The sequence below is a fragment of the Canis lupus genome, chromosome 18, assembly GCF_003254725.2.
Source record: "Canis lupus dingo isolate Sandy chromosome 18, ASM325472v2, whole genome shotgun sequence".
Lineage (NCBI taxonomy): Eukaryota > Metazoa > Chordata > Mammalia > Carnivora > Canidae > Canis > Canis lupus.
The window spans coordinates 6,756,311-6,779,663 of NC_064260.1; the positions used below are offsets into that span (position 1 = coordinate 6,756,311).

Below are 23,353 nucleotides of genomic sequence, written 5' to 3' on the forward strand. Positions count from 1 at the left end.
TTTCTGATTTCATTTTCCTCACTTATATTAAAATATATTTTATCTTGCTATATTGTATGCATTTTATATGTTTCCAGGACAAGAGAGGTGACTATTTAAAAGGGTATATATGCTGTGTGGCCTCAGATTTGGCATTTACGTGCTCATAGGAAAAGTCAGGTCACTATAGGCTCCATATCTAAAGAGCTGGTCCAACAACTAGGGCCAGGCTCCCTCCTCTTCCTTGCACCATCCGGTGGTTTTGACAACTGTTTTTTCATGTTATATGTGGGCTGCATGATATCATCTCCTTTCAATCACTCTGTAAATCACTGGACTTGTGCTGTCTTGCTTCTGTCTGTATGTCTCTTTACAAATGCACTAAGCTATACCCATACCTAGTAATGCCTCTTTTAAGTATAATGGTTCTTTAGCCAAAGATGGATATAAATAGCTGCCTAAGTGTTTACCAGAAGACTATTCAACATAAATATATTCTCTTTAAAACAAACAAAACCCCAGAAAATGTGAGATTAGCTGATTAATCATGGTAGTGCCATAATAATAATTTCATAATACATGAAATCAATAGCCTAACACAATAATACAGTTATAATAAAACTGCAAATTAAAGTCATTGATAAAATGACAAGAACTCTATTGATTTTCTCCTGATATTTTTTAACATTAAAAATACTGCTGTCTATATTTGCTTTTGTTCATATATCTTTATTAATTGTTTTCCAGGTTAATTACCTAAAGCACCAAAAAAGCTGACAAAGCTAAACAGATTAAAGCCTGACAGGAGTTGGGATTTGTCCCTAGGGCACAGGCATTACTTCCTGCAAGGCAAGCATGAGGGAGGCAAAGATGGGGATCTGCTGTAGGCCCCCTAAAAGGACAGGATCATTGTCAGATGATGGGTCTTGCTGAAGCAGAATTTCTGACAAATGAATAAGGAAAGAGAGCCCACAGGATTTGGAGTTTCTATGGTTTAGCCCCACTAGCTTTTTTTTTTTTTCCCATTCTTTAAAATAAATGCAAGCATCTTGTATGGCTATGCATACTACCTCTTAAATTCCCCAAAGCGTCTCTCCTCTGGCCCTCCCTCATCCCTTATCCTTGTCTTCCTTGGTTCCTAAATCCTCCTCTTTGACTTACCTGTACTTGATTTCTTCACTTCTCAAGTCACTATGCTTGGAAATCCACTTAGGTCTGTTTCTTACTAACTCCAGCCTCACCTTTGATTTTGGTATCAGCCCTATTGGATGACATTAGCTTAACAAATTTCGATCAGTGAAAGAGGCACTACCCAATTCTGTCTCTGATTTGTATTTTTTGCAAGTTTTCTTGGTGTAAATACTCCTACACAGATAACTTCACTAAATGCTGGGAAGAGATGTGCATAGTGGCCTCTGTGAGCCCACATGAGTTGGCTCTAGCACACTCTGACCCCACCAATGGATGTGCTGAGCCAGTCCTTAGCTCACTCTATTTCTCCATGAGAAATTAAAAGGCATTGGGTTTTACTACATTCTCAAAACCTCCACTTCTACTTATTTCCTCAGTTTTCAATGTTGCTAACAGATAAGACATACTTCAGCCAGTTGACATCAAACTAGGTGCCTCTAAGTTCAGTGCATGAGTCTCAGGTGTCACCTGGGTACCAGAGGCAGTACCACTGGAGTCGAACCCCTTGTGTTTTTATGTAGGTATTCCATTCATGAGTTCCTTTCAGAAAAGTGTTCAGCTCCTGGTTTAATTAACTAAAATAACTGATTTGGTGCTTAGATGATTGTTGTCTATATGAGGGAACTTAAAAAAATCTTTTAAAAAACTATAGACCTGGGACAGGACTGTTGGCTAGGGCTTGTCTCATACTCACCACCAGTGCCCATCTTTTGCATTTTGACTAATGTTTTTTTTCCCCCATAAATGTGATTTTGGGTTCATGAAACTGTTCACCAAGTCCAGGCTAAAAGTATAATTTAACTTCTGGCTAAATTACCTTTCAATTTCTAATCAATCAGGACTGACGTTAACACTCTAGTTTAAACCAACAAGAGTTTGGTTAAAACCGGTTAGGGCTCACTGATTACAGTAAACATCTAGCGATTGTCCTTACAGATCATGGGCCTTAGCCAGGCTCTTTATCTCTAGAGGATCAGGCTTGTAGACTAACCTGGTCCACTTGCTCTGCTTGGTTGGTCGGGTTTTGGCAATCTCTCTGACAGTCTCATTCTTACCTACTTCTGATGTTCCTGGGGTGATTAAATGTGAGAACTGGTAAAAACCTATTAGAACTTGGCATCTAGAAGAATACTCTAAATGGTGAGCCCATGCTTGACTCTTATGCGTTTATGCCCACATCTGACCCCTCCAATTGTCAGGGCAGTGGTTTGTGGTTTGCTTAACTGTAAAGTAATGTTTTGGTTGCTGGTACCTACTCTGGACTCCTAGCCAGCCCCAGCGCTAGAAGCTGTCCTGAGCTACCTGCACCAATTGAAGTTCCTCTCACATGCTAGAGCCCTATTTTAAGTGCATGTTAGCTGGGGGGGTTATTGAAGGGAGCCACTAGACAAAAGTGAAGCATAATGGCTAATTACATCTACACCTATACCTCTCTCCATGTTCACCAGAAGCCACCATTCTGGTCCAACTTCATCATTTCCCACCTAGCTTCTGCAACTGCCTCCTAACTGATGCTCTTTCTCCCCTTCCTCCCTCTCAACCCACCCCCAGCATATGTGGATTGTGAGTCTTATTTGTTCCATACCTCATCAGCATTAGTTTTTGTCCATTTCCTTTATGTTAGCCATGCTGGTGGGTGTGCAGTGGTATCACACTGCACTTTTAATTTTTAGTCCTGGATGACTAATGAAGCTGAACATCTTTTTATATATTTATTGGCATTTGGACAACCTCCTTTGTGAGGTGCCTGTTCAAGTCTTTGGTCCATTTACCTGTTAGTGTCTGTCCTTTCCTTGATTTGTAGAGGTAGTGTGTGCATTCTAGATACTGGTTCTTTGCTATCTAGATAGTTCAATATATTTTCCCACTCTTTGGCTTGCTCTTAATGTAGAATTTTGATGAATAGACATTTGTAATTTCAATGTCATCCAATTAACTAAGCCTTTGCATTATGGTTAATGCGTTCCATATTCTGCATAAGAGCTTTTTTTTTTTTTTTTGGCTTCCACAAGGTCATAAAGGAGTTCTCATATGTTATGAATTAGAAACCTTATTGTTAAAGTTTCATATCTAGATTTACAATCTATGGGAATTGATTTTTGCGTGTGATATGAAACTGCATTCAAGATTCATTTTTTAAAATATGGATAGCACATTGACTCAACACCAAACTTTGAACAGGCTATCCTTCCCTTACTACATTGCAGGATCACTATTGTCATAAAACAGTGATGTTATGCGTGTACCCAATTTGTTATTCTAATCTATTCAATTAGCTATTTGTCTATTCTAAGCCAATGCATGCTATCTTAATTCCTTTAGCTTTATATTTATTATGGCATCTGGAAGCATAAGTCTTTTTGCTTTTTTTTTTTTTTTTTTAAGATTTCCCTGCCTATTCTTGGCCTTTCCTATTTCTATCTCGATTTAGAATTGCTTGTCAAGTAACATTAAAAATACCTCTTAGAATTTTGATTGGGATTTCACTGAATCCACAGATCAACTTGAGACTGAATTGACACCACACAATATTGGATTTTCTAATAATATCTCTTCTTTTATTTAGGCTGTTTTAAATTTCTCTTAGACATGTTGCAGTACTTAGTAAAAAGGCCTTTTACATTTTCTGTTAGATTTATTCCTAGGTATTTGATGTTTTGTGGTGCTACTGTAAATAGTATCTTTTAAAAAATTTTATTTTCTATTTGCATGTAGAAACACAGTTTGTGTTCATATATTAACCTTTTATTTATTTAGTGACCTTGTTAAATTCACTTATTAATTCTAACAGTTTATTATTTTACACTGCTCACTTATACAACAATGTTATTTGAAAATAAGTACAGTCTTCCTTTCCAATTGTGATATATTTTCTTTCTTTATTTTTACCTTATTACATTGGATCTTTGGTAAAAAATTAAATAGAAGTGGCTAAAGCACATATCCTTGTTCTCAATTTTAAGGTAAAGTATTCAACATGATGTTTACTGTAGATTTTATTCTTAATATTTTAAATCCTCTATCAGAGTGAAGAAGTTCTCTTCTGTTTTTTGAAAGTTGTTAAAAAATTAGGAGTGAATATTAAATTTTGTCTACATTTTCTGGATCTACTGAGATAAACATGATTTTTCTCCTTTATTAAATTTAAATAAATTTTATTTATTTATTTTTTTTATAAAGATTTTATATATTTATTCATGAGAGACACAGAGAGAGGCAGAGAGAGAGAGGCAGAGACAGGAGAAGCAGGCTCCATGCAAGGAGCTGGATATGAGACTAGATCCTGGACTCCGGGATCATGCCCCGAGCTGAAGGCAGAGGCTCAACTGCTGAGCCACCCACGTGTCCCAAATTTAAATAAATTTTAATAGCATGCTTAAAATAATACGTCAGAAGACAGCTAGCTATTGTTTTAAAAAAATCCAAATTCTGGCAATGTCCAGAAAAATGTAAAAGGATTGTTTATGATACGGTTGAATTGTGAAAACTTGTTCACTGAAATAAGAAACTGGAGGTCTTTGACTTAAATGCAGCCATAATCACTCCAATAGTGGTGAGAAACCTTACCACCTTTCTGGCTGGGAGAACCAGGCAAAGGAGCCTGCTCTAATCAGCATCACCAAAAAGTGAAAGAAGAATGCCAGAAAGAAGAAAGGCAAAGAAGGAAAATGCCAAATTATTATTATTTTTTGAAACTTAGCCCAAGTTTCTGGCTGATTGTAGAATCATAGATGCACAGGGAAAATGAAATCAGTTTGGAGTTAGGTCTTAAAGAACTGAACTGAAATCTGAACTGCTACCTATCACATTCACGGCAGTGTGGCCTAACTAAGTTAACTGCCTGCAATCACAAAAACAACAAAATAACAAATAACTACAACAACAAAGACACATATGTTAGACACATATGTAGAATAGATGCTTTAAAGCATCTATTTTAACTACACTCAGTGAGGTAAAGGAAAATATACTTGTCATGAACAAATAGAAAGAAACATCATCAGCAAAACATAAATAACATAAACAAGACCAAACTGTAATTTTAGAATAAAAAAATCTAATCTATGAAAAAAAAATCATTGAATAGAGATAATAATAAAATGGAGGTGGTAGTAAAATTGAAGAAAGATCAATAGTAATGATCCAATTACAAGAAGAGAGAATTGCCTTAGAGACCTGTGGGACAATACCTAAAGGTCTAGCTTATAATACGTGGAGTCCAAGAAAAAAGGAGAGAGAGCATTCAACAGAAAAATATTATAAGAAATGATGGCCAAACTTCACCAGTTTGATGAAAACATAAGTTTATAGATCCCAGAAGTTCAGTGAGGCAATAGAATAAATGAGAAGAAAACTGTTATGAGTTGAATCGTGTTGTTACCCAAAAAATGTGTTGAAGCCCTAAACATGAGAATGTAATCACATTTGGAAATAGTCCTTGTGATGTAATCAAGTTAGAATGAGGTCATTAGAGTGGGCACTAATCCAATGTGTCTGTTGTATTTATAAGAAGAGAAGAATATGGACACAGAGGCATATGGTGAGAACGCCATGTGAAGAAGGAGGCAGAAATTAGAGCAACACATCTATGAGCCAAGGAATGACAAAGACTGCCAGCATCACCAGAAGCTAGGGCAGAGGCATGGAACAGATTCTCCTTCAGAGCAATCAGAAGAAACCAACCCTGCTTACTCCTTGATTTTGGACTTCTAGTCTCCAGAACCATGAAATAATATGTTTCTGTATATGGCAGCCCTAGAAAAGTTATATAAAAACCATACCTAGGAATGTTGTAATCAAACTTGAAAACCAAAGATAAAGGGACAAACTTGAACTAACCAAAGAAAAATGACACCTTCCATACAGGAGAGCTGGGATTCAAATTATTGCTGATTTCTTACTATAGACTATGGGGACAATAACACAGTAGAACTACATTTTTAAAGTGTTGGGGGGAAAATACCAGTCACCCAGAATTTTATATTCAGTGAAAATATCTTCCAAGATGAAGATGAAGTTAAAACATTCAGCTAAACAAAAAACTAAGAGAACTTCCCCCTAGACTCACTCTGCAAAAAATGCCAAGGGAAGGATTTCATGCTGAAGGGAAATGATACCCAAAGGAAATTCAATCTTCAGAAATGAATAAAAAGCATTAGAAATAGGGAACAAATGGGGGAAGCTAAGAGACTATACTTTTTCTTAACTTCTTTAAAATACATATGTCTGATTCTTTTTTATCAGAGAGGAGGAGAGGAGGGAGAGATAGAATCTTAAGCAGACTCCACACCTGGTGTGGAGCTTGATGTGGTGCTTGATCTCACAACCCTGAGATTACAACCTGAGCTGAAATCAAGAGACAAGTCGCTTAACTGACTGAGCCACCCAGGTGCCCCTAAATACATGTGTCTGTTTATTTGTTCTTTTTTTTTAAGATTTTATTTATTTATTCATGAGACACAGAAAGAGAGAGAGAGACAGAGACAGAGAGAGAGAGGCAGAGATACAGGCAGAGGGAGAAGCAGGCTCCATGCAGGGGAACCCTATGTGGGACTCGATCCCGGGATCACATCCTGAGCCAAAGGCAGATGCTCAACAACTGAGCCATCCAGGAGTCCTGATTTCATTCTTTTTATGGTTTCCCTAGCTGTGCATATCTAGTCCCTTGGCCAGTAGTTCCTCTAGTACTTTGGTGGAAACTTCTGCCACATCGTTGCTGAAGGAAGATGTTCAGCAGCACAGTATTCATGAAAGCACAATGTAGGTGAGGCCACCACTGACTCTTTCCCTGGCTTTAACAGGGCTCAGTGTTCCCCATAGAAACATCTCTATCCTTAACTTGGCACACTTGGCCTTAAAACTGGTCTTGGAGCACGTGGGTGTCTCAGCAGTTGAGCATCTGCCTTTGGCCCAGGTCGTGATCCTGGCTGGGGTGGAGTCCCACATCAGACTCCCTGCATGGAGCCTACTTCTTCCTCTGCCTGTGTCTCTGCCTCTGTCTCTCTGTGTGTCTCATGAATAAATAAATAAAATCTTAAAAAAAAATAAAGCAAGAACTATAACATAATCATGTGGGGCTTATAATGTATTGTAAGTCCTATATATGGCAACTATAACATGAAGGATCATGGGCACAGGTGAATGCAGGTAAGTACTGTTGAGATATCACCACATTTTTGTGAAGTGTTATGATATTAAGTCAACGTAGATAATGAAAACATAAGAAGATATATTGTAGACCCTAAAGCAACCACAAAGAAAGTAATGCAAAAAATGTATAGCTAAAAATCCAATAGATGAATTAAAATTCTAGAAAGTATTCAAATAATACAAAAAGAAAGCAAGAAAACAGAAAAGAATAAGACAGAAAACGGAGAATAAAAAATAGATCTAAATACAACTATATGAATAATTACATTAAGTGACAATGAACTAAAGATTCTTATTTAAAGGCAGAGATTATCATAGTAGGTGAAAAACTGTCTACAGGATATGCGCCTTTTTCATATCTTGAAAATATCTTGAAATTAAAGGACAAAAATAGGTATACCATTCAGATATCTAACATAAGAAGGCTGGAATTCTATATTAATGTGAGATAAAATAGCCTTCAAGACGAAGGGTATTTCCAAAGATAGGATATTTCAAAGAGATGTATTTCATAATGTCAAAAAAGCTAATTCATCAGGACCACATTACTTTGCAGGTACCTAACCAGAGAACCTCAAAATATATAAAGCAAAAAGTTGGTGGATTTGGAGAGATAGATAATTCCATGATCATAGCAGGGGATTTAATCATCCTTTCCTCAGCAGTTCATAAAAAGCTAGTCAATAAGAACAGTACCTTGAATTTGATTTTTACAGACTACTACATAAAACAATAGAATACATATTCTTTCCAAGTGCATGTAATAAATCCACCAAAATATACCATATGTTGGACTGTAAGACATGATTCAATGTATTTAAATAGGTTGAAATCATACCAGGTATATTTTCTGACCACAATAAAATTGAATTAGAAATCAGTAACAAGAAAATATTTAAGAAAATCCTAAAGTTTGGACTTTACACAGTCCATTTCAAAATAATCCATGGGTCGAAGAAGGATATTAGAAAATATGTTGAATTGGATTATGATAAAAATGAAAAGATATAAATTTTATGGAATGCAGCTAAACTACCACTTGGAAGAAAATTAATAGCTATATATGATCACATTAGAAAGAAAAATAATTCTAAAATGTTACATTAAGAATCTAGGAACAGAAGAGCAAAAGAACCCTAAAGTAAGTAGAAAGAAGGCAACAAAAGGGAGAAAAAAATTAGAGTAGAAATAGAAAACAAAGAAAAATAGAGAAAATTATCAATGTCAAGAGCTGGTTCTTTGAAAAAAAATCAACAAAACCCATAAACCCATATCTACATCTGAAACTAATGATGTACTTACTATATGTTGGCTAATTGAATTTTAAAAACTCATATCCAGATTAGTTAATAAAAAAAAGAGAAAATGCAGTTCACCTTTAAAAAATGAGAAAAGTACAACCCTTAATAAATTTACATACATTAAAGGACGATAAAACACTGTTTGGAACAATCCTATAAAAAATAGCATGAAGAAAAATGTCAGTATTTCTTGAGAGACACAAATTACAACAGCTTATGTATGTAAAAATAGTTAACCTGAAAGGCCTTATTTCTATTTTTAACATTTTCTCACACATTTTAAAACTGCAGTGTAACTCATATATTCACTCATATATTCTATTAAACAGTTAAAGAAGAAATGACAATTATACACAAATCCTTCCAGAATATATAAAAGAAAGAAAACTTCAAAACTCATTTCATAAAATCAGATTACAATCTTACCAAAACCAGACTAATACAAGAAAACTATAGATCAATATTCTTCATGAATGTACATGCAAAAATCCTTAATAAAATATTAGTAAAAGAAACCCAACAATACATAAAAATAATGATACATTTGGCCCAGTAGAATTTATCTTAGGAATGCATAGTTGATCTAATATTAGAAAATCAATCATGGTAAATGACCGTATTAATAGAATAAAGGGGAAACATTATGGAATCATTTCAACAGGTGTAGAAAAAGTATTTAACCAAATTTAACGTGATCTATGATTTTAAAAAGAGCTCTCAGCAAATTAGGAATAGAAGGACACATTCTTAAGCTGATGAAGAGCATCTATACAAAAAAATCTAGTATCACCATACTTTGTGGTGAGCTATTAAATGCTTTTGCCCTAATATCAGTAATAAAGCAGAGATACCTTCTGTGACCCCTTCAACTCAACATTGTATTAGAGGCTCTGGACATTGCAATAAGGTAAACCGCAAAACAAACAAATTAAGAGCGTATGTTTAGGAAGGATTGAGTAAAATTACTTTTATTTGCTGTAGTATGATTGTTTACTGAAATATCCTCACGCAAAATAACTAGTGAATCAGTAAGATAATTTGGTATGACTGCAGAATTCAAATTAATATAGAAAAATTTATACATAGGCAGCAAATAATTGGAAATGAAATGAAAAAATATTCCACTTATAATAGACCAAAAAAAGAAGCATGCAAGACCTCTATACTGAAAACCACACAACACTGCTGAGAGAAATTAAAGGCCTAAATAAGTGGAGATATATCATTTTATAGATTAGAATAATTAATATTCAACACATTTCCAAATAAAATTCCAAAAGTTCTTTTCTTGAGATTTAAAGATCTTTCTAAAATTTGTAATAAAATGCAAAAAACCCAGAGGAGCCAAAGTAATTTTTAAAAGACTTTATTTTTTAGAGCTCTTTTAGATTGACAATAAAACCAAGAGGGAGGCACAAGATTTTCCCTATTCCCACATGCATAGTCCCCTCCATCATCAACTTCACTAACCAGAATGGCACCTTTCTTTTTTTTAAGCCAAGGATGAACTTGCACTGACACATCACAATCACCCAAAGTCAACAGGTTATCTTAGGGTTCATTCTTCCTGTTGTATATGTTATTGGTTTGGGCAAAAGTAAAATGAAATATATCCATCATCATAATATATCAAGTATTTTCATGGCCTTGAAAATCTTGTTATTCACCCTTTCCCGCTATGCATTCCTGGCAACCACTGACCCTTTTTACTAGCTGTATCTGTAGTTTTGCCTTTTCCAGAATGTCAGAGAGTTGGAATCATGCAGTATGTAGTCTTTTCACATTTTTTCCCACTTAGTAATATGTATTTAAGTTTCCACTATATCTTTTCATGACTTGATAGCTTGATTCTTTTTAGTGCTAAATAACATTCCATTGTCTGGATCTCCCACAGATTTATTAACCTCCTGAAAGACGTCTTGGTTGCATCCAAGTTTTTTGGCAATTATAAGTAAAGGTGCTATTAACATTCTTGTGCAGGCTCATGTGTGGACATAAGTTTTCAAATCCCTTGGATACGGAGGACCTTGATTGCTGGATCATTTTGTGAGCTGTTTAGTTTTTAAGAAATTGCCAAACTGTCTTCCAAAGTGAATGTACCATTTTGCAAGCCCACTGGCAATGTATGAGAATTACTGTTGGTCCACATCCTCTCCATCTTGGGCGTTGTCAGTGTTCTGGATCTAAGTCATTCTAGTAGGTGTGCAGTAGTATCTCATTGTTATTTTAATCTGCATTTCCCTGATGACATAAGATGTGGAGCATCTTTTCATATGCTTATTAGCTATCCATATATCTTTGGTGAGGTGCCTGTCAAGATCTTTGGTCCATTTTCAAATCGAATGTTTGTTTTCTTCTTGTTGAGTTTTAAGAGTTCTTTGTATATTTTGGATAATAGTCATTTATCAGATACCTCTTTAACAAATATTTTCTCCCAGTTTGTGGGAGAAATATCTTCTAATTCCCTTGATATAGTCTTTAAGGGAGCAGTTTTAATTTGAATGAAGTCCAGCTTGTCAATTATTTCATTCAAGGATCATGGTTCTAGTATAATATTTAAAAAAGTATCACCAAATCCAAGATCATTTAGGTTTTCTCCTATGTTAATTTCCAGAGGTTTTATAATTTTTCATTTTACATTTAGGTCTATGCTCCATTTTGAATTAATTTTTGTGAAGAGTAGAAGGTCGGTCTCTAGATTCTTTTCTTTTCTTTTCTTTTTTTATTAAAGTTCGATTTGCCAACATATAACACCCAGCGCTCATCCCATCAAGTGCCCTCTTCAGATTCTTTTCTTTGTAGGTGGATTTCCAGTTGTTCCAGCACCATTTGTTGAAAAGACTATCTTTGCTCCATTGTATTGTTTTTATTCCTTTGTAAAAGATCAATTGACTATGTGGAGGTCTAATTCTGGGCTTTCTACTCTGTTCCATTGATGCTCGCTCCATTTTCCCCAATACCACATTTTTCTTGATACTACAGCTTTACAATAGGCCTTGAAGTTGGGTAGCATCGGTCCTCCAATTTTGTTTTCCTCTGATATTGTGTTAGATATTTTAGGTTTTTTGCCTCTCCATGCAAACTTTAGAAGCAGTTTGTCAATATCCATAAAATAACTTGCTAGGGTTTTAAGACTACACTGAATTCATAGATGAATTTGGAAAGACCTACCATCTTGACAATATTATACTTCCTATCCTTGAACATGGACTATATATTCATTTTTTAGTACTTTGATTTCATTCTATATAGTTATGTGGTTATTCTTATATAGGTATTATGCAAATTTTGTTAGATATATATCTAAATGTTTCATTTGGGGATGGTAATATAAATGCATTGCTTTTAATTTCAAATTCCATTTGTTCGTTGTTGGTATACAGAACAGCAGTGGACTTTTTATATATTAACCTTGTATCCTGCAACCCAGTTAACCAAATCATTTGCTTTATTTTTAAATATTTATTTATTTATTTATTTATTTATTTATTTATTTATTTATTTATTTATTTATGTTGGGGAAGGGCAGAAGGAGAGAGAGAGAGAGAGAGAATCCCAAGCAGACTCTTAGGGCATGGAGACTGATAAGGGGTTGGATCTCATGACCCTAAGATCATGACCTGAGCCAACACCAAGAGTCCAATACTCAACTGAGCCACCCAGGTGCTCCCCTAAACTGTTTGCTTTAAATTCATACAGTTTTTTGTTGTATGTAATGAATTCTATTTATGTTTGTAAATTGTCCCTTAATAAAGATGATAATGATAAAAACATCATGTAGAGTTTTTCACATTTATTCTAAATTTTCAAATTTATTAGCATGAATATTTTCATGATACTCATTTTTTCAATATACATGCAATCACTATTGTAGTTTTTGATAGCTTTCTCTATCATGTATTTGTTTTCTAATTCAGTGATTAAGGCATTCATCTTCAAGTTACTGGGATAATAGTTTAATCTCATGGAAACTCACATCATTGAGATCTTGTTTTCTAATTTAGCTGCATCCCACAAGTTTAGGTATGTCATATATTAATATTACTCACTTCAAAATATTTTCTAGTTTTTTTTTTAATCATCTCTTCCTTGACTCCTAGATATTTTAGGAGTTTTTGCTTAATTTTCAAAGTGGATGGGCATTTTTTAGTTGTATTTTTATTATTTATGTCTAGCTTCTTAAGTTTTTTTTTTTTTTAAGATTTATTTATTCATGAAAGACATAGAGAGAGAGAGGCAGAGACATAGGCAGAAGGAGAAGCAGGCTCTTTGCAGGAGGTCGATGTGGGACTTGATCCCAGATTGCAGGATCACGACCTGAGCTGAGGGCAGCTGCCCAACCACTAAGCCACCCAGGTGTTCCACTTCTTAAGTTTAAAAACATAAAATAGTATTTAAAATCTATCTCTGATAGCTCCAATAATAGTCATCCATGGTCCATTCCTCTTGTTACTGAGGTGAGATAGTATTTTAACTAATGAGGGCCTGACTGGGCTGCTTGGGCTATTTTGAATTTTTCTATCATTGGCGGGCCCTGCTCATTCACTATAGCCATCCAGGGGTCTAACTGAGAATCTAGGGTTTTGCTAGACACCTCCCCTTGGTGGATCCAAACTTCAAGTGTTATCTTTTCAGCAGTCAAGCAACAGAAAACTCCTCTTTGATCTTCAACAGCTTTTGGCCTACTTTCCTATCCCTGTTATAAAAAGCAGTTGCAGAAAGTTGGTTCACTTGAAATTCTTTTTTCTCCAGGATCTTGATCACACAAGTCCTGTTATCCTGACCATCCTCTCATGTATCACAAATGCTTTTTAAAAAAAGTTTTTCTCTGGCTAGGAAAGGTGTTTTGTGTTAGTGTGCCACATGCTGCTCCATGACAGCCAGAAGCAGATATCAACTGCTTCCATTCTTGATTCTTGATAATCCATTTCATACATGGCAGCAGGAAAGTTTACATAAATTTTGATCAGAGAATGATGCTTCCCTACTCCAATAGCTTTTTATCACATTTATAATAAAATCCCAACCACTTTCCATGACTTACAAGATGCTGGTCCTTGCCTCTCTTCCCAGCCTCATCTTATATCCCACTCCCATCCCTCACACATGGTTATTCTCCAGCCCCAATGACCTTCCTTCTGTTGTTTAAATATGCCAAGCTTGGTACACTCAGGCCCTTCATACCAGCTGCTTCCTCTATCTGCAACATACATCTAACCAGGTCTTTGTGTATCCGGCTTCTCAGTTCATGTGACAACAACTCAGAAAGGCTTTCCCTGGACCATGGCCATCTAAGTTAGCTCCTCTCCATCATGCACATCACGCTACAATGTGTTTCCTTAGTGTTGATATTTTCCCTTGCAATTATCTTGTTAGTTTATATTTTGTTTTGTTTTGTTACATTAGAATATAAGCTCTAGGAGGAAATATCTTGTCTTCTAATCTTGTGACCAGATTGAAGGAGGCTGATAGTGTACACGTGTGGGATTAATCCACCTCGCTTTGAGGGCTGAGACAGAGAATGGAGTGGAGGCTGACAAACACCATGGCCCCAGGCTTGATTTAAATATTTGCTCAATCCACATGATATTTCTGAGAATTTGCTTTTAGGAGTTCCTTGTTTGATTTAGAGGTTTAAACATACTCTTCACATAGGCACTCTGATTAAATAACCCAAGATTCTTCAGTTCTGCCATTTTCTATTTAACTTCTCTGTGTAGCTATAATTTTATAAGTGCTTATTAAATCCGTTCAGGAAAGTAAACAGACCTGAAAATCAAGGAGAGTTTTCCCTGGGTGAAAATAGTTTCTAATTACAGTAATAATAATAAAAAAAGATCAATCAACATGGTAGTCTTCTTTAAAAAAGTTTTTTAGTTGACATTACATTTAATATGTATTCCTCTATTTTCCCTTCTCATTTTAAAATTCTGCTAGTAACTGTAATTTTTCTAAGATGTAGCATGTTTTAATCAGCAAAAACATATGTTTCAAGTTTGAACTTGCATAAATTTGAAAAAATCACATAAGATTTTAATGCAACATTAATCACAGAAATATATTAAGCATTTAAACTATATATTAAGGATATTCTTGCTCTTAAGTTCAGGTAACTTCAATTATTTCTCATGAATATCCTTTGTATGTTAGCAAGTATATACAGAAAGTAGAAGAGTTTGGTTCTCACTTACCTGCTTGCATAGAAATTTAAAGATGTGCATGAAATCTGTAGGAAGAGGGAATCTTCACTTCATTCACCAAAGTGCTATATGAGACCCAGAACCCAACCCAAGGTTTTGTTTGTAAGAAATAAGAGAACCATGCTGGATGTGTGCAACTGGAGGAAGCCCAGCCCAACAGCCATCACCTGTCTGTATATACTATGAGCTCCAATCACATGGCATTTCTTTCTTTCTTTCTTTTCAACCACTCCCCAGAAATGCCTCATCATGCATCAAGACCTAAGTCCCCCAAAAAAAAAAAAAAAAAAAAAAAGACCTAAGTCCCACAGCACACCATCTGGGAAGTCTTCCCTCAGCATTCTGCTGCATTCTGTCCATACCTTGATTAGAACATTTATTTTATTGTATTGTCTCCTTCTACCAGGCTGAGTGGTCTTACCTGCCAATCTTTTTTGTGCCCTTTCAGAGGTTTCTATTTCTACTACAGATTAGATACTCAGTAACATTCCTTAAATGAATAATCAGCCATAAGAACTTCACCTGCCTTTCTCCATTAACAAAGTTCTCATTGATCTTTAAAACTTATCCTCCAGAAGTAATAGTTTGTATGATTAGCTGAAAGACCAAATTAAGCTTTTTGATAACTGCCTTCAGCCTTATTATCCAATGCTATAGATTTATACTTTATTTTTCTTCTGAAGGGGAGGGGTTATACTGATCACTTTGAGTATCTGATAAAATCTCTGGATACTCTCTCCAGAATTTATCCACAACCACTTATACACAAAACTGATTAGTATCAACCTCTGAAGGTAGATGACCTGCTTCAAATTCCAGTTCTGCCATTTATTAGCTGCGACCTGGGGAAAATTACTTAACTTCTCTGTGCCTTGGTTTCCCCATCTTTAAATAGGGATAATAATAGCATATATCTCATAGGGTTGTTGTGAGGATTGAGTTAATCATATAAAATGTTTACACTGGTTGGGCATAGTACGCCCTATATAAGCCTTATATCACCTATTAGGCTCCAGGAACTGGAGATGCTAAGAAAAATTAGATATGATTCCTTCCCTTGAGGACCCAAAGGCTCACAGGAAAGACAGATGTGCAAATAAAGACAGTATGATAGAGATCTGGACAAAGGGACAGAGAGAAAGGAGCACTTTCCTCCTAAGGCCTAAGTGGGGAGTCAAGGAGTGGCCCATGAGGGAGGTGGCATTTTAGCTGAGTCTTGATGGCTGAACAGGAGTTGCTAAGTTGGATTCATTGAGAATGTACATTTTAAGCAGATATAAGGAAAGACAATCTATGCAGGCATGTGAAAGCATGAGGGGCAGTGGGAGACAGAGCTACTGCGAGCGGCCTTAACATAATGTCTGAGGTATAAGGTGCTGGGGAGTGGAGCTGAAGCACATTGCACATGCTATAAATTATCTTATTCAAAACCCATGTTCAACCACCTTCTCCTTTCGCCCTCCCTAGTGGACAGTTGGGGAATCAAAGCACTAGGTTTTCCCAAACAAGTGAGGGTCTGTGACAGGTCATAAGGGGAGGGAAGGGCTTCTCTTACAGAATAAAAATGCAAAGCCTAAAAAGGAGGCTTTTTGCCTTTTTGCCTGAAGCTTGAGTTTGAGGCTTTAAGACAGGAGGGTGGGAGGCATCTGCTAACAGGTGCAGTGGGAAGACCCAGAGAGCTTGAGTCCCTTGGTGTAATGAGTAGCTACGCTGCCAGGACCACCTCCCTCTGGACTTCTTGTTTGTGAGAAATATCTCAGCTGACCCCACTTCGCTAGCTTAGAGCCAAATGCAACCCATCACTGACTCAAGTAGTAAGCAATGCAGAGTCAGCAGAAGCCTTGAATGTTCTGTATAGGAGAGCATTTAGGGGTTCAATGTGCAGATCTTCAGTCAAATTACTTGATGTTTAACTTGAGAAATCAGTTATCCTCAATCTGAGCCTCATTGGGAAGAGATGTGGTAAAACTTGTTTTAGAACATTGACTTTAGGGGCACCTGGATGGCTCAATGGTTGAGCGTCTGCCTTAGGCTCAGAGCATGATCCCGGGGGCCTGAGATCAAGTCCCACAACGGGCTCCCTACATGGACCCTGCTTCTCTCTCTGCCTCTCTCTCTATCTCTCATGAATAAATAAATAAAATCTTAAAAAAAGAAAACACCGACTTTAACCACAGGACACTGGATAGAGTGCAGGAGGTCAAAAGCAGAGGACTAGTGAGAGTTTGCTGGGATCTTTCCAGGGTGAAGTAAATCTTGACTAAAGACTCAAATTATTTCATAACTTACAGTGGATTCTAGCTGAAATTTTTAGACAAAAAAATCAAACCAAACCAAAACATTCTGATGGCGCTGGGGTTTTGAAATATTCTTTGAGACTTATAATACCTTTATGACTAAATGTTTTAGAACAAGTTGCTCTGAGGTTCTTCACAAGAGAGAAGCCTTTTTTTTTCATGTACTATAAATTCCTGTAGCATCTTGTATTATCCCCAGGAATGCAGTGAAGAGACCAGAAATAATTGGTGAGAATAGCCAGGACTGAAAGAACAAATAATTTAAGATTCATTATTCCATGCTACTGGTACTCACAGTGCTTTAGAATCTGTTGATAACCAAAGTAGTAGGAAGTTTAAGTGCAATTCCATTTCCTTCATGTTGCTCTAACTTCAAAGCTGTAACATTGCTCCTCTGTAGGGCCTGGGTCAGGGTTAATTAAGTCTTGGAAGTTGGGGGTGTAATTTAAGAGATAATGAGCAAGACTTGCCCCCAAATATCTAATCTCACTTTCTTGTTCAAGAATGCTTGAAAAGTCCACAGCAGAGATCATCTACTCTGAAGAATAAAGGAAGGAAGGAAACCTGCCCAAAGCAAGTGCCTCAGGTAGCACATTTCCTCAGGTAGCACATTTCCATCAGTAACAGTCTGATGAAGGTAACCTGAGGCCCAGATTGAGGATGACTGAATTCTTCTTTAAATTAATCAATTAATTAATTAATTAATTTACATTTTTTAATTGGAGTTCAATTTGCCAACATATAGCATAACACCCGGTGCTCATCCCATCAAGTGCCCCCCTCAGTGCCTGTCACCCAGTCACCCCCACTCCCCGCCCCTTAAATCTATATAACTAGTAATAGGCCATGCTGGGATTTGAACCAAGGTTTGTGTAAGTGCAAAGCTGTGCTTTTAACTCAGACATTATACTGTAGCCCCTCCCAGGCCCTAAGCCTCCCTGCTCCCCAGTCCACATGGTTAACAGGTCACACCCTCAAGCTAAAGCATGTGAGCTAGGTTGCTAGATGGGTTGTGACAACTTTCTGCTAGTTCTCTAGGAGAAGACTTAGTCGCTGTAAGGCCAAGCCTGACATGCATGTGGCTTTGCTGAGGAATGTCCTCATTCCTGGCCAGTGCTGAGAAACATCCTCACGTCACATTTGGGAGTGGAGATGGGTCTTCATGAGATAGAACAAACTGTCCAATCCTCCTGTAAGTTGCCTAGCACTGTTCAGACCAGGAAGAGGGGATGCACAATTAGGATTCATATCTATTTAGATCAAACAATATGTAAATCCCAGGGATATTCTAGGGCTTAATGATTTACCTATCCTGGGAATCTCTGGATTCCCTAACCTCCAGAATCTCTGGAACGTTGTTCTAAGAGGGATGCATTTAAAATCTGGCACTCTTGCCTAAGGACTGCATATGTAGGAAGAGTGTAAGAATGCTCAGATCAAAATGCTTCTCTTCCTTCTCCCACACAGAGGCAGAGAGAGGGTGTCTTGCCTTCAGACGCAGATCCCGAATCAGAGGAAGAAGCTGTAACAGGGCTACTGAGTGTAGCTGCCACAAACAGTTTCCTGGTATTGCCTTGAGGGGCTCCATAAAGATCCGTGAGTTACAACCCCTAGAGAACACAGCTCCCTTCTAAGACCAGAGAGCCATGAGCTCAGCAGCATTCTGAGGCTCCAAGGAAGGAGGAGATAGCATGTGAGCTGCTTTATGGTCAGTGGTTTCAGTTGGCTACTGAGGCTTCTTCTAAGAGCCCACAGCACTCACCTCGGCCTGCCAGATGGGGTTCACGGTGTTGCCTATGATCTTGGATCTCCTCTCCTGTCCGTGGTGTGGGAGGGCAGGGAAGATACTGTGCTTTCCAGGCTGAATAGAAATCTTCAGGTAAGGGTCTGGGTTGAAGAACATCCCTTTCTTCAACCCCATGGCCTGGAAATCTATAAAATAAGGAACATTTTGACTTAAGTGTGTTTTGGTGAGGTTAAAGATCATAATATCAGACCTTACATAAGGAGAAAAGTCCATCTAAAATATGGAAAAGCCTTTCCAATCTTTAGACTGTTTTCTACCTCATTATAAATATGGGCTGCGAGAGCCCATTATATAGAACATTTACTGGCATGTTTAAAACCATTCCTTGTAAGAAATCAAAACAATTGGCATTGTGGTCACTGTGTGTTTTAAGAGAAGACTGTTGGCCCTTCCTGGACTGGACTTCCAGCATTCCTAGGGCAGGTTGGGGTGAGGGTGTGAGGTCACATCAGGAAACTTGGTGGACATAGAGGCAAGGCATTCAACTTTGAACATTCTATGGATCTAGGTGAAAATTCCTCTGCAAAGTGGAGACATGAGAAAACCAAGGGCTATAGTTTCACAATGAATACAGTAGGTCTATCATCCCATGTCTGCATGGCAGGACCAAAATGGGAACCAATTAACAAGAGATTTTGTCTCCTTCCCCAGCCCCATGCTGCCCATCCTGCATGGCATCCCTCTCAGGCTTCAGGATTTCACTGAGCTCTGGTTAATGAAATTTCCTCTTGGTTTCTGGAAGGTAGTTGAATAGTTTTACAGGCTCCTGCTGTTTCTGCAGGTTTGTACAAATAATTGTTTTTCTCAAGCATTTCAACAGGGACATAAGAATGGCAAGTCGGAAGTGGTTGGCTTTCTGCCTTAGTAACAAAAGTACTGAGTTTCTTCTTCCTTTTGCTTTTTAACTTAGACACATGCTAATGTTGTCAACTGATTTTTTTTTTAAAGACTTTGAGGGGGGAGTTGTAGGTTCACAGCAAAATTAAGAGGGAGTACAAATTTTCCCGCATACTTCTTGCCTCACATATGTAGAGCCCCCCCATTACCAACATCCCCACTAGAGGGGTACATATGTTACCACTGGTGAACCTATAATGACATCATTATTGCTCAAAGTCCATAGTTTACATTAGTGTTCACTCTTGGTGGTGTACATTTATGGGTTTTGACAAATGTATCCATTATTAAAGTTTATACAGAATATTTCTCACTGCCCTAAAAATCCTCTATGCTCTGCCTCCCCTGTCTCCTCCCCTAGCCCCACCCCCAGGCAACCACTGATCTCCTGACTTCACAGTTTTGCCCTTCCCACAGTGTCATATAGTTGGAACCATACAGCATGTAGCCTTTTCAGATTGGCTTTTTTTTTTTTTCACTCAGTAATACGCATTTAAGATTCCTCCATGTTTTTTTCTGGCTTGACAGGTCATTTCCTTTTAGCAATGAACATCAATCCATTATCTGCATCCATATCATTCTTCCATTCACCTACTGAAGAACATCTTGGTTGCTTCCAAGTTATGGCAATTATGAATAAAGCTGCTATAAGCATCTGTGTGCAGGTTTTGTACAGACTTAAGTTTTTACCTCATGTGGGTAAATACCACAAAGTGCAATCACTGGATTCTATGGTAAGAGTATGTTTAGTTTTATAACAAATCACCAAACTGTCTTTGAAAGTGGTTGTACCATTTTGCATTCCCACCAGCAACCAATGAGAGTTCTCATTGTTCTACATTCTTGCCAGCATTTGGTGTTGTCGGTTTTCTGAATTTTGGCCATTCTAATAGGTATGTGGTGGTATTTCATTGTTGTTTTAACTTGCATTTCCCTGGTGACATATGATATGGAGCATCTTTTCATATGATTCTTTGTCATCTCTATATTTTTTGGTGAGATGTCTGCCAAGATCTTTGGCCCATTTTTTAAATTGACTTGTTTGTTTTCATATTGAATTTTAAGAGTTATTTGTATATTGGATAATGTTCCTTTAACAGGTTAATGTTTTGCAAGTATTTTTTTCCCAGTGTAGCTTATCTTCCCATTCTCCTGACATTGTTTTTGTAGCTCAGAAGTTTTAATTCTAACAAAGTTCATCCTTTATCAATTATTTCTTTCATGTACCGCATCTTCAGTGTTGTAGCTAAAAAACCATTGCCATATCCAAAGTCATGTAAGTTTTCTCCTGATACCTTCAAGAAGTTTTGCAGTTTTGCATGTTATACAGAAGTCCGATCCATTCTGAGTTATTTTTTAAAATTGAGATATAATTGACATATAAGATCATATTAGTTTCAGATGTACAACATAATGATTTATATACTTGTATTATATATGTATGTAATGCAAAAACAATTACCAAATAAGTCTAGTTAACAGCCATCACCATACATCATTATAACTTTTCTTCTGATGAAAACTTTAAGATCTACTCTCTTCAGTTTCAAATATACAATGCAGTTATTATTAACTTTAGTCACCATGCTCTACATTACACCCACATGACTCATTTGTTTTACAACTGGAAGTTTATATCTTTTAAACACCTGTCACCCATTTTGTCCAGCCCCCACCAATCTGTTCTCTGTATCCATGAGCTTGATTTTTTTTCAGATTCCACATATAAGTGAGATCATATGGTATTTGTATTTCTCGGTCCGACTTATTTCACTTAGCATAATGCCCTCCATCCATGTTGTCACCAACAGCAAGATTTCACTCTTTTTTTTATAGCTGAGTATCATTGTATTGTATGCATATACCACATTTTCTTTATCTATTCATCCAGCAGTGGACATTTAGGTTGCTTCTATGTTTTGGGGATAGTAAATAATGCCTCAATGAATGTGGGGGGTGCATATATCTTTTTGAGTTAGTGTTTTCATTTTCTTTGGATTAATACCTAGAAGTGGAATTGCTGAATCTTATGGTAGTTCTATTTTTAATTTTTTTGAGGAACCCTCATACTGCTTTCCATAGTGGCTGCACTAATTTATGTTCCCACCAACAGTGCACGAGGGTTCCCTTTCTCTACCTCCTCACTAACACTTCTTTTCTCTTGTCTTTTTGATACTAGCCATTCTAACAGTGTGGGAGGATATCTCATTGTGGTTTAGATTTGCACTTCACTTATGATGAGTGATACTGAGCATCTTTTGTGTATTTATTGGCCATCTGTATGTCTTTGGTGAGATGTCTATTCAGATCTTCTGCACATTCTTCAGTCAGATTTTTTTCTGAGTTGCATGAGTTCCTTTATATATTTTGGATATTTCAGAGATATAATTTGCAACTATTTTCTCTTACTCCTTTTCATTTTGTCGACAGTTTGCTGTGCAGAAGCTTCTTAGTTTGATGTAATTCCATTTATTTATTTTTGCTTTTGTTGCCTTTTTGGTGTCAAATCCAAAAAAATATCACCACCAATACTGATGTCAAGGAGCTTACTGCCTATGTTTTCTTCTAAAAGTTTTGTGATTTCAAGTCTTATGTTCAAGTCTTTAATACATTTTGAGTTTTTTTTTTTTTTTGTGTGTGTGTGTATGGTGTAATATAGTGGTCTAGTTTCATTCTTTTGTATGTGGCTGTTCTGTTTTCCCAGCATCTTTTATTGAATAGACTGTCTTTTTCCCATTGTATGTTCTTGGCTCCTTGTTGTAAATTAAATGGCCATAAAAGAGTACGTTTATTTCTGGACTCTGTATTCTGTTCCTTTGAATCCTTTGATCTATGTGTCTTGTTTTTATGTCAATATCTTACATTTTGATTGCTATATATATATATATATTTTTTTTATAATATAGCTTGAAATCAGGAATCATGATTCCTCCAACTTTGTTCTTCTTTCTTCAGATTTCTTTGGTTATTTGGGATCTTTTGTAGTTCCATACAAATTAGAATTTTTTGTTCTATTTCTGTGAAAAGTGCCATTGGAATATCAACAGAGATTGCATTGAATGTGTAGATTGCTCTGAGTAGTATGGGCATTTTACTTATCTTAATTCTTCTCATCCATGAGCATGGACTATCTTCCCATTTATTTGTGTCTTCTTCAATTTCTTTCATCATTTTTTCCTTGTTTTCAGTGTATAGGTATTTCTTTCCTTGGTTACCATTTATTCCTAGGTATTTTAGTCTTTTTGATACAATTGTAAATGAGATTGTTTTCTTAATTTCTCTTCCTGAGAGTTCATTATTAGTACAAAAACACAGCAGATTTTTGTATTTTGATTTTGTATCCTGCAACTTTACAGAATTTATTAGTTCTAACAGTTTTTTAGTAGGTTGAGTTGATTTTTGTAAAGGATATAAGTTCTGGATACAGATTCTTATTTTTTTTTTTTTTGCATGTAGATATCCAGTAGTTCTAGTACCATTTGTTGAAAAGACTGTCTGTTCTACTGTATTGCCATTGTTCCTTTGTCAATG

General features: G+C 36.5%; 1 protein-coding gene across 5 annotated transcripts in view; it reads right to left on the reverse strand.

Annotated features, from left to right (window-relative positions):
• HECW1 (HECT, C2 and WW domain containing E3 ubiquitin protein ligase 1) overlaps positions 1 to 23,353 on the reverse strand; it is a 448,536-nt gene that overhangs the window by 131,671 nt on the left and 293,512 nt on the right. For all 5 annotated transcript variants that reach the window (XM_049096371.1, XM_025449281.3, XM_049096372.1 and 2 more), the window contains one exon: positions 18,881 to 19,050. In XM_049096371.1, coding sequence (XP_048952328.1) covers positions 18,881 to 19,050 — 170 coding nt within the window. The remainder of the gene's footprint in view (positions 1 to 18,880; positions 19,051 to 23,353) is intronic.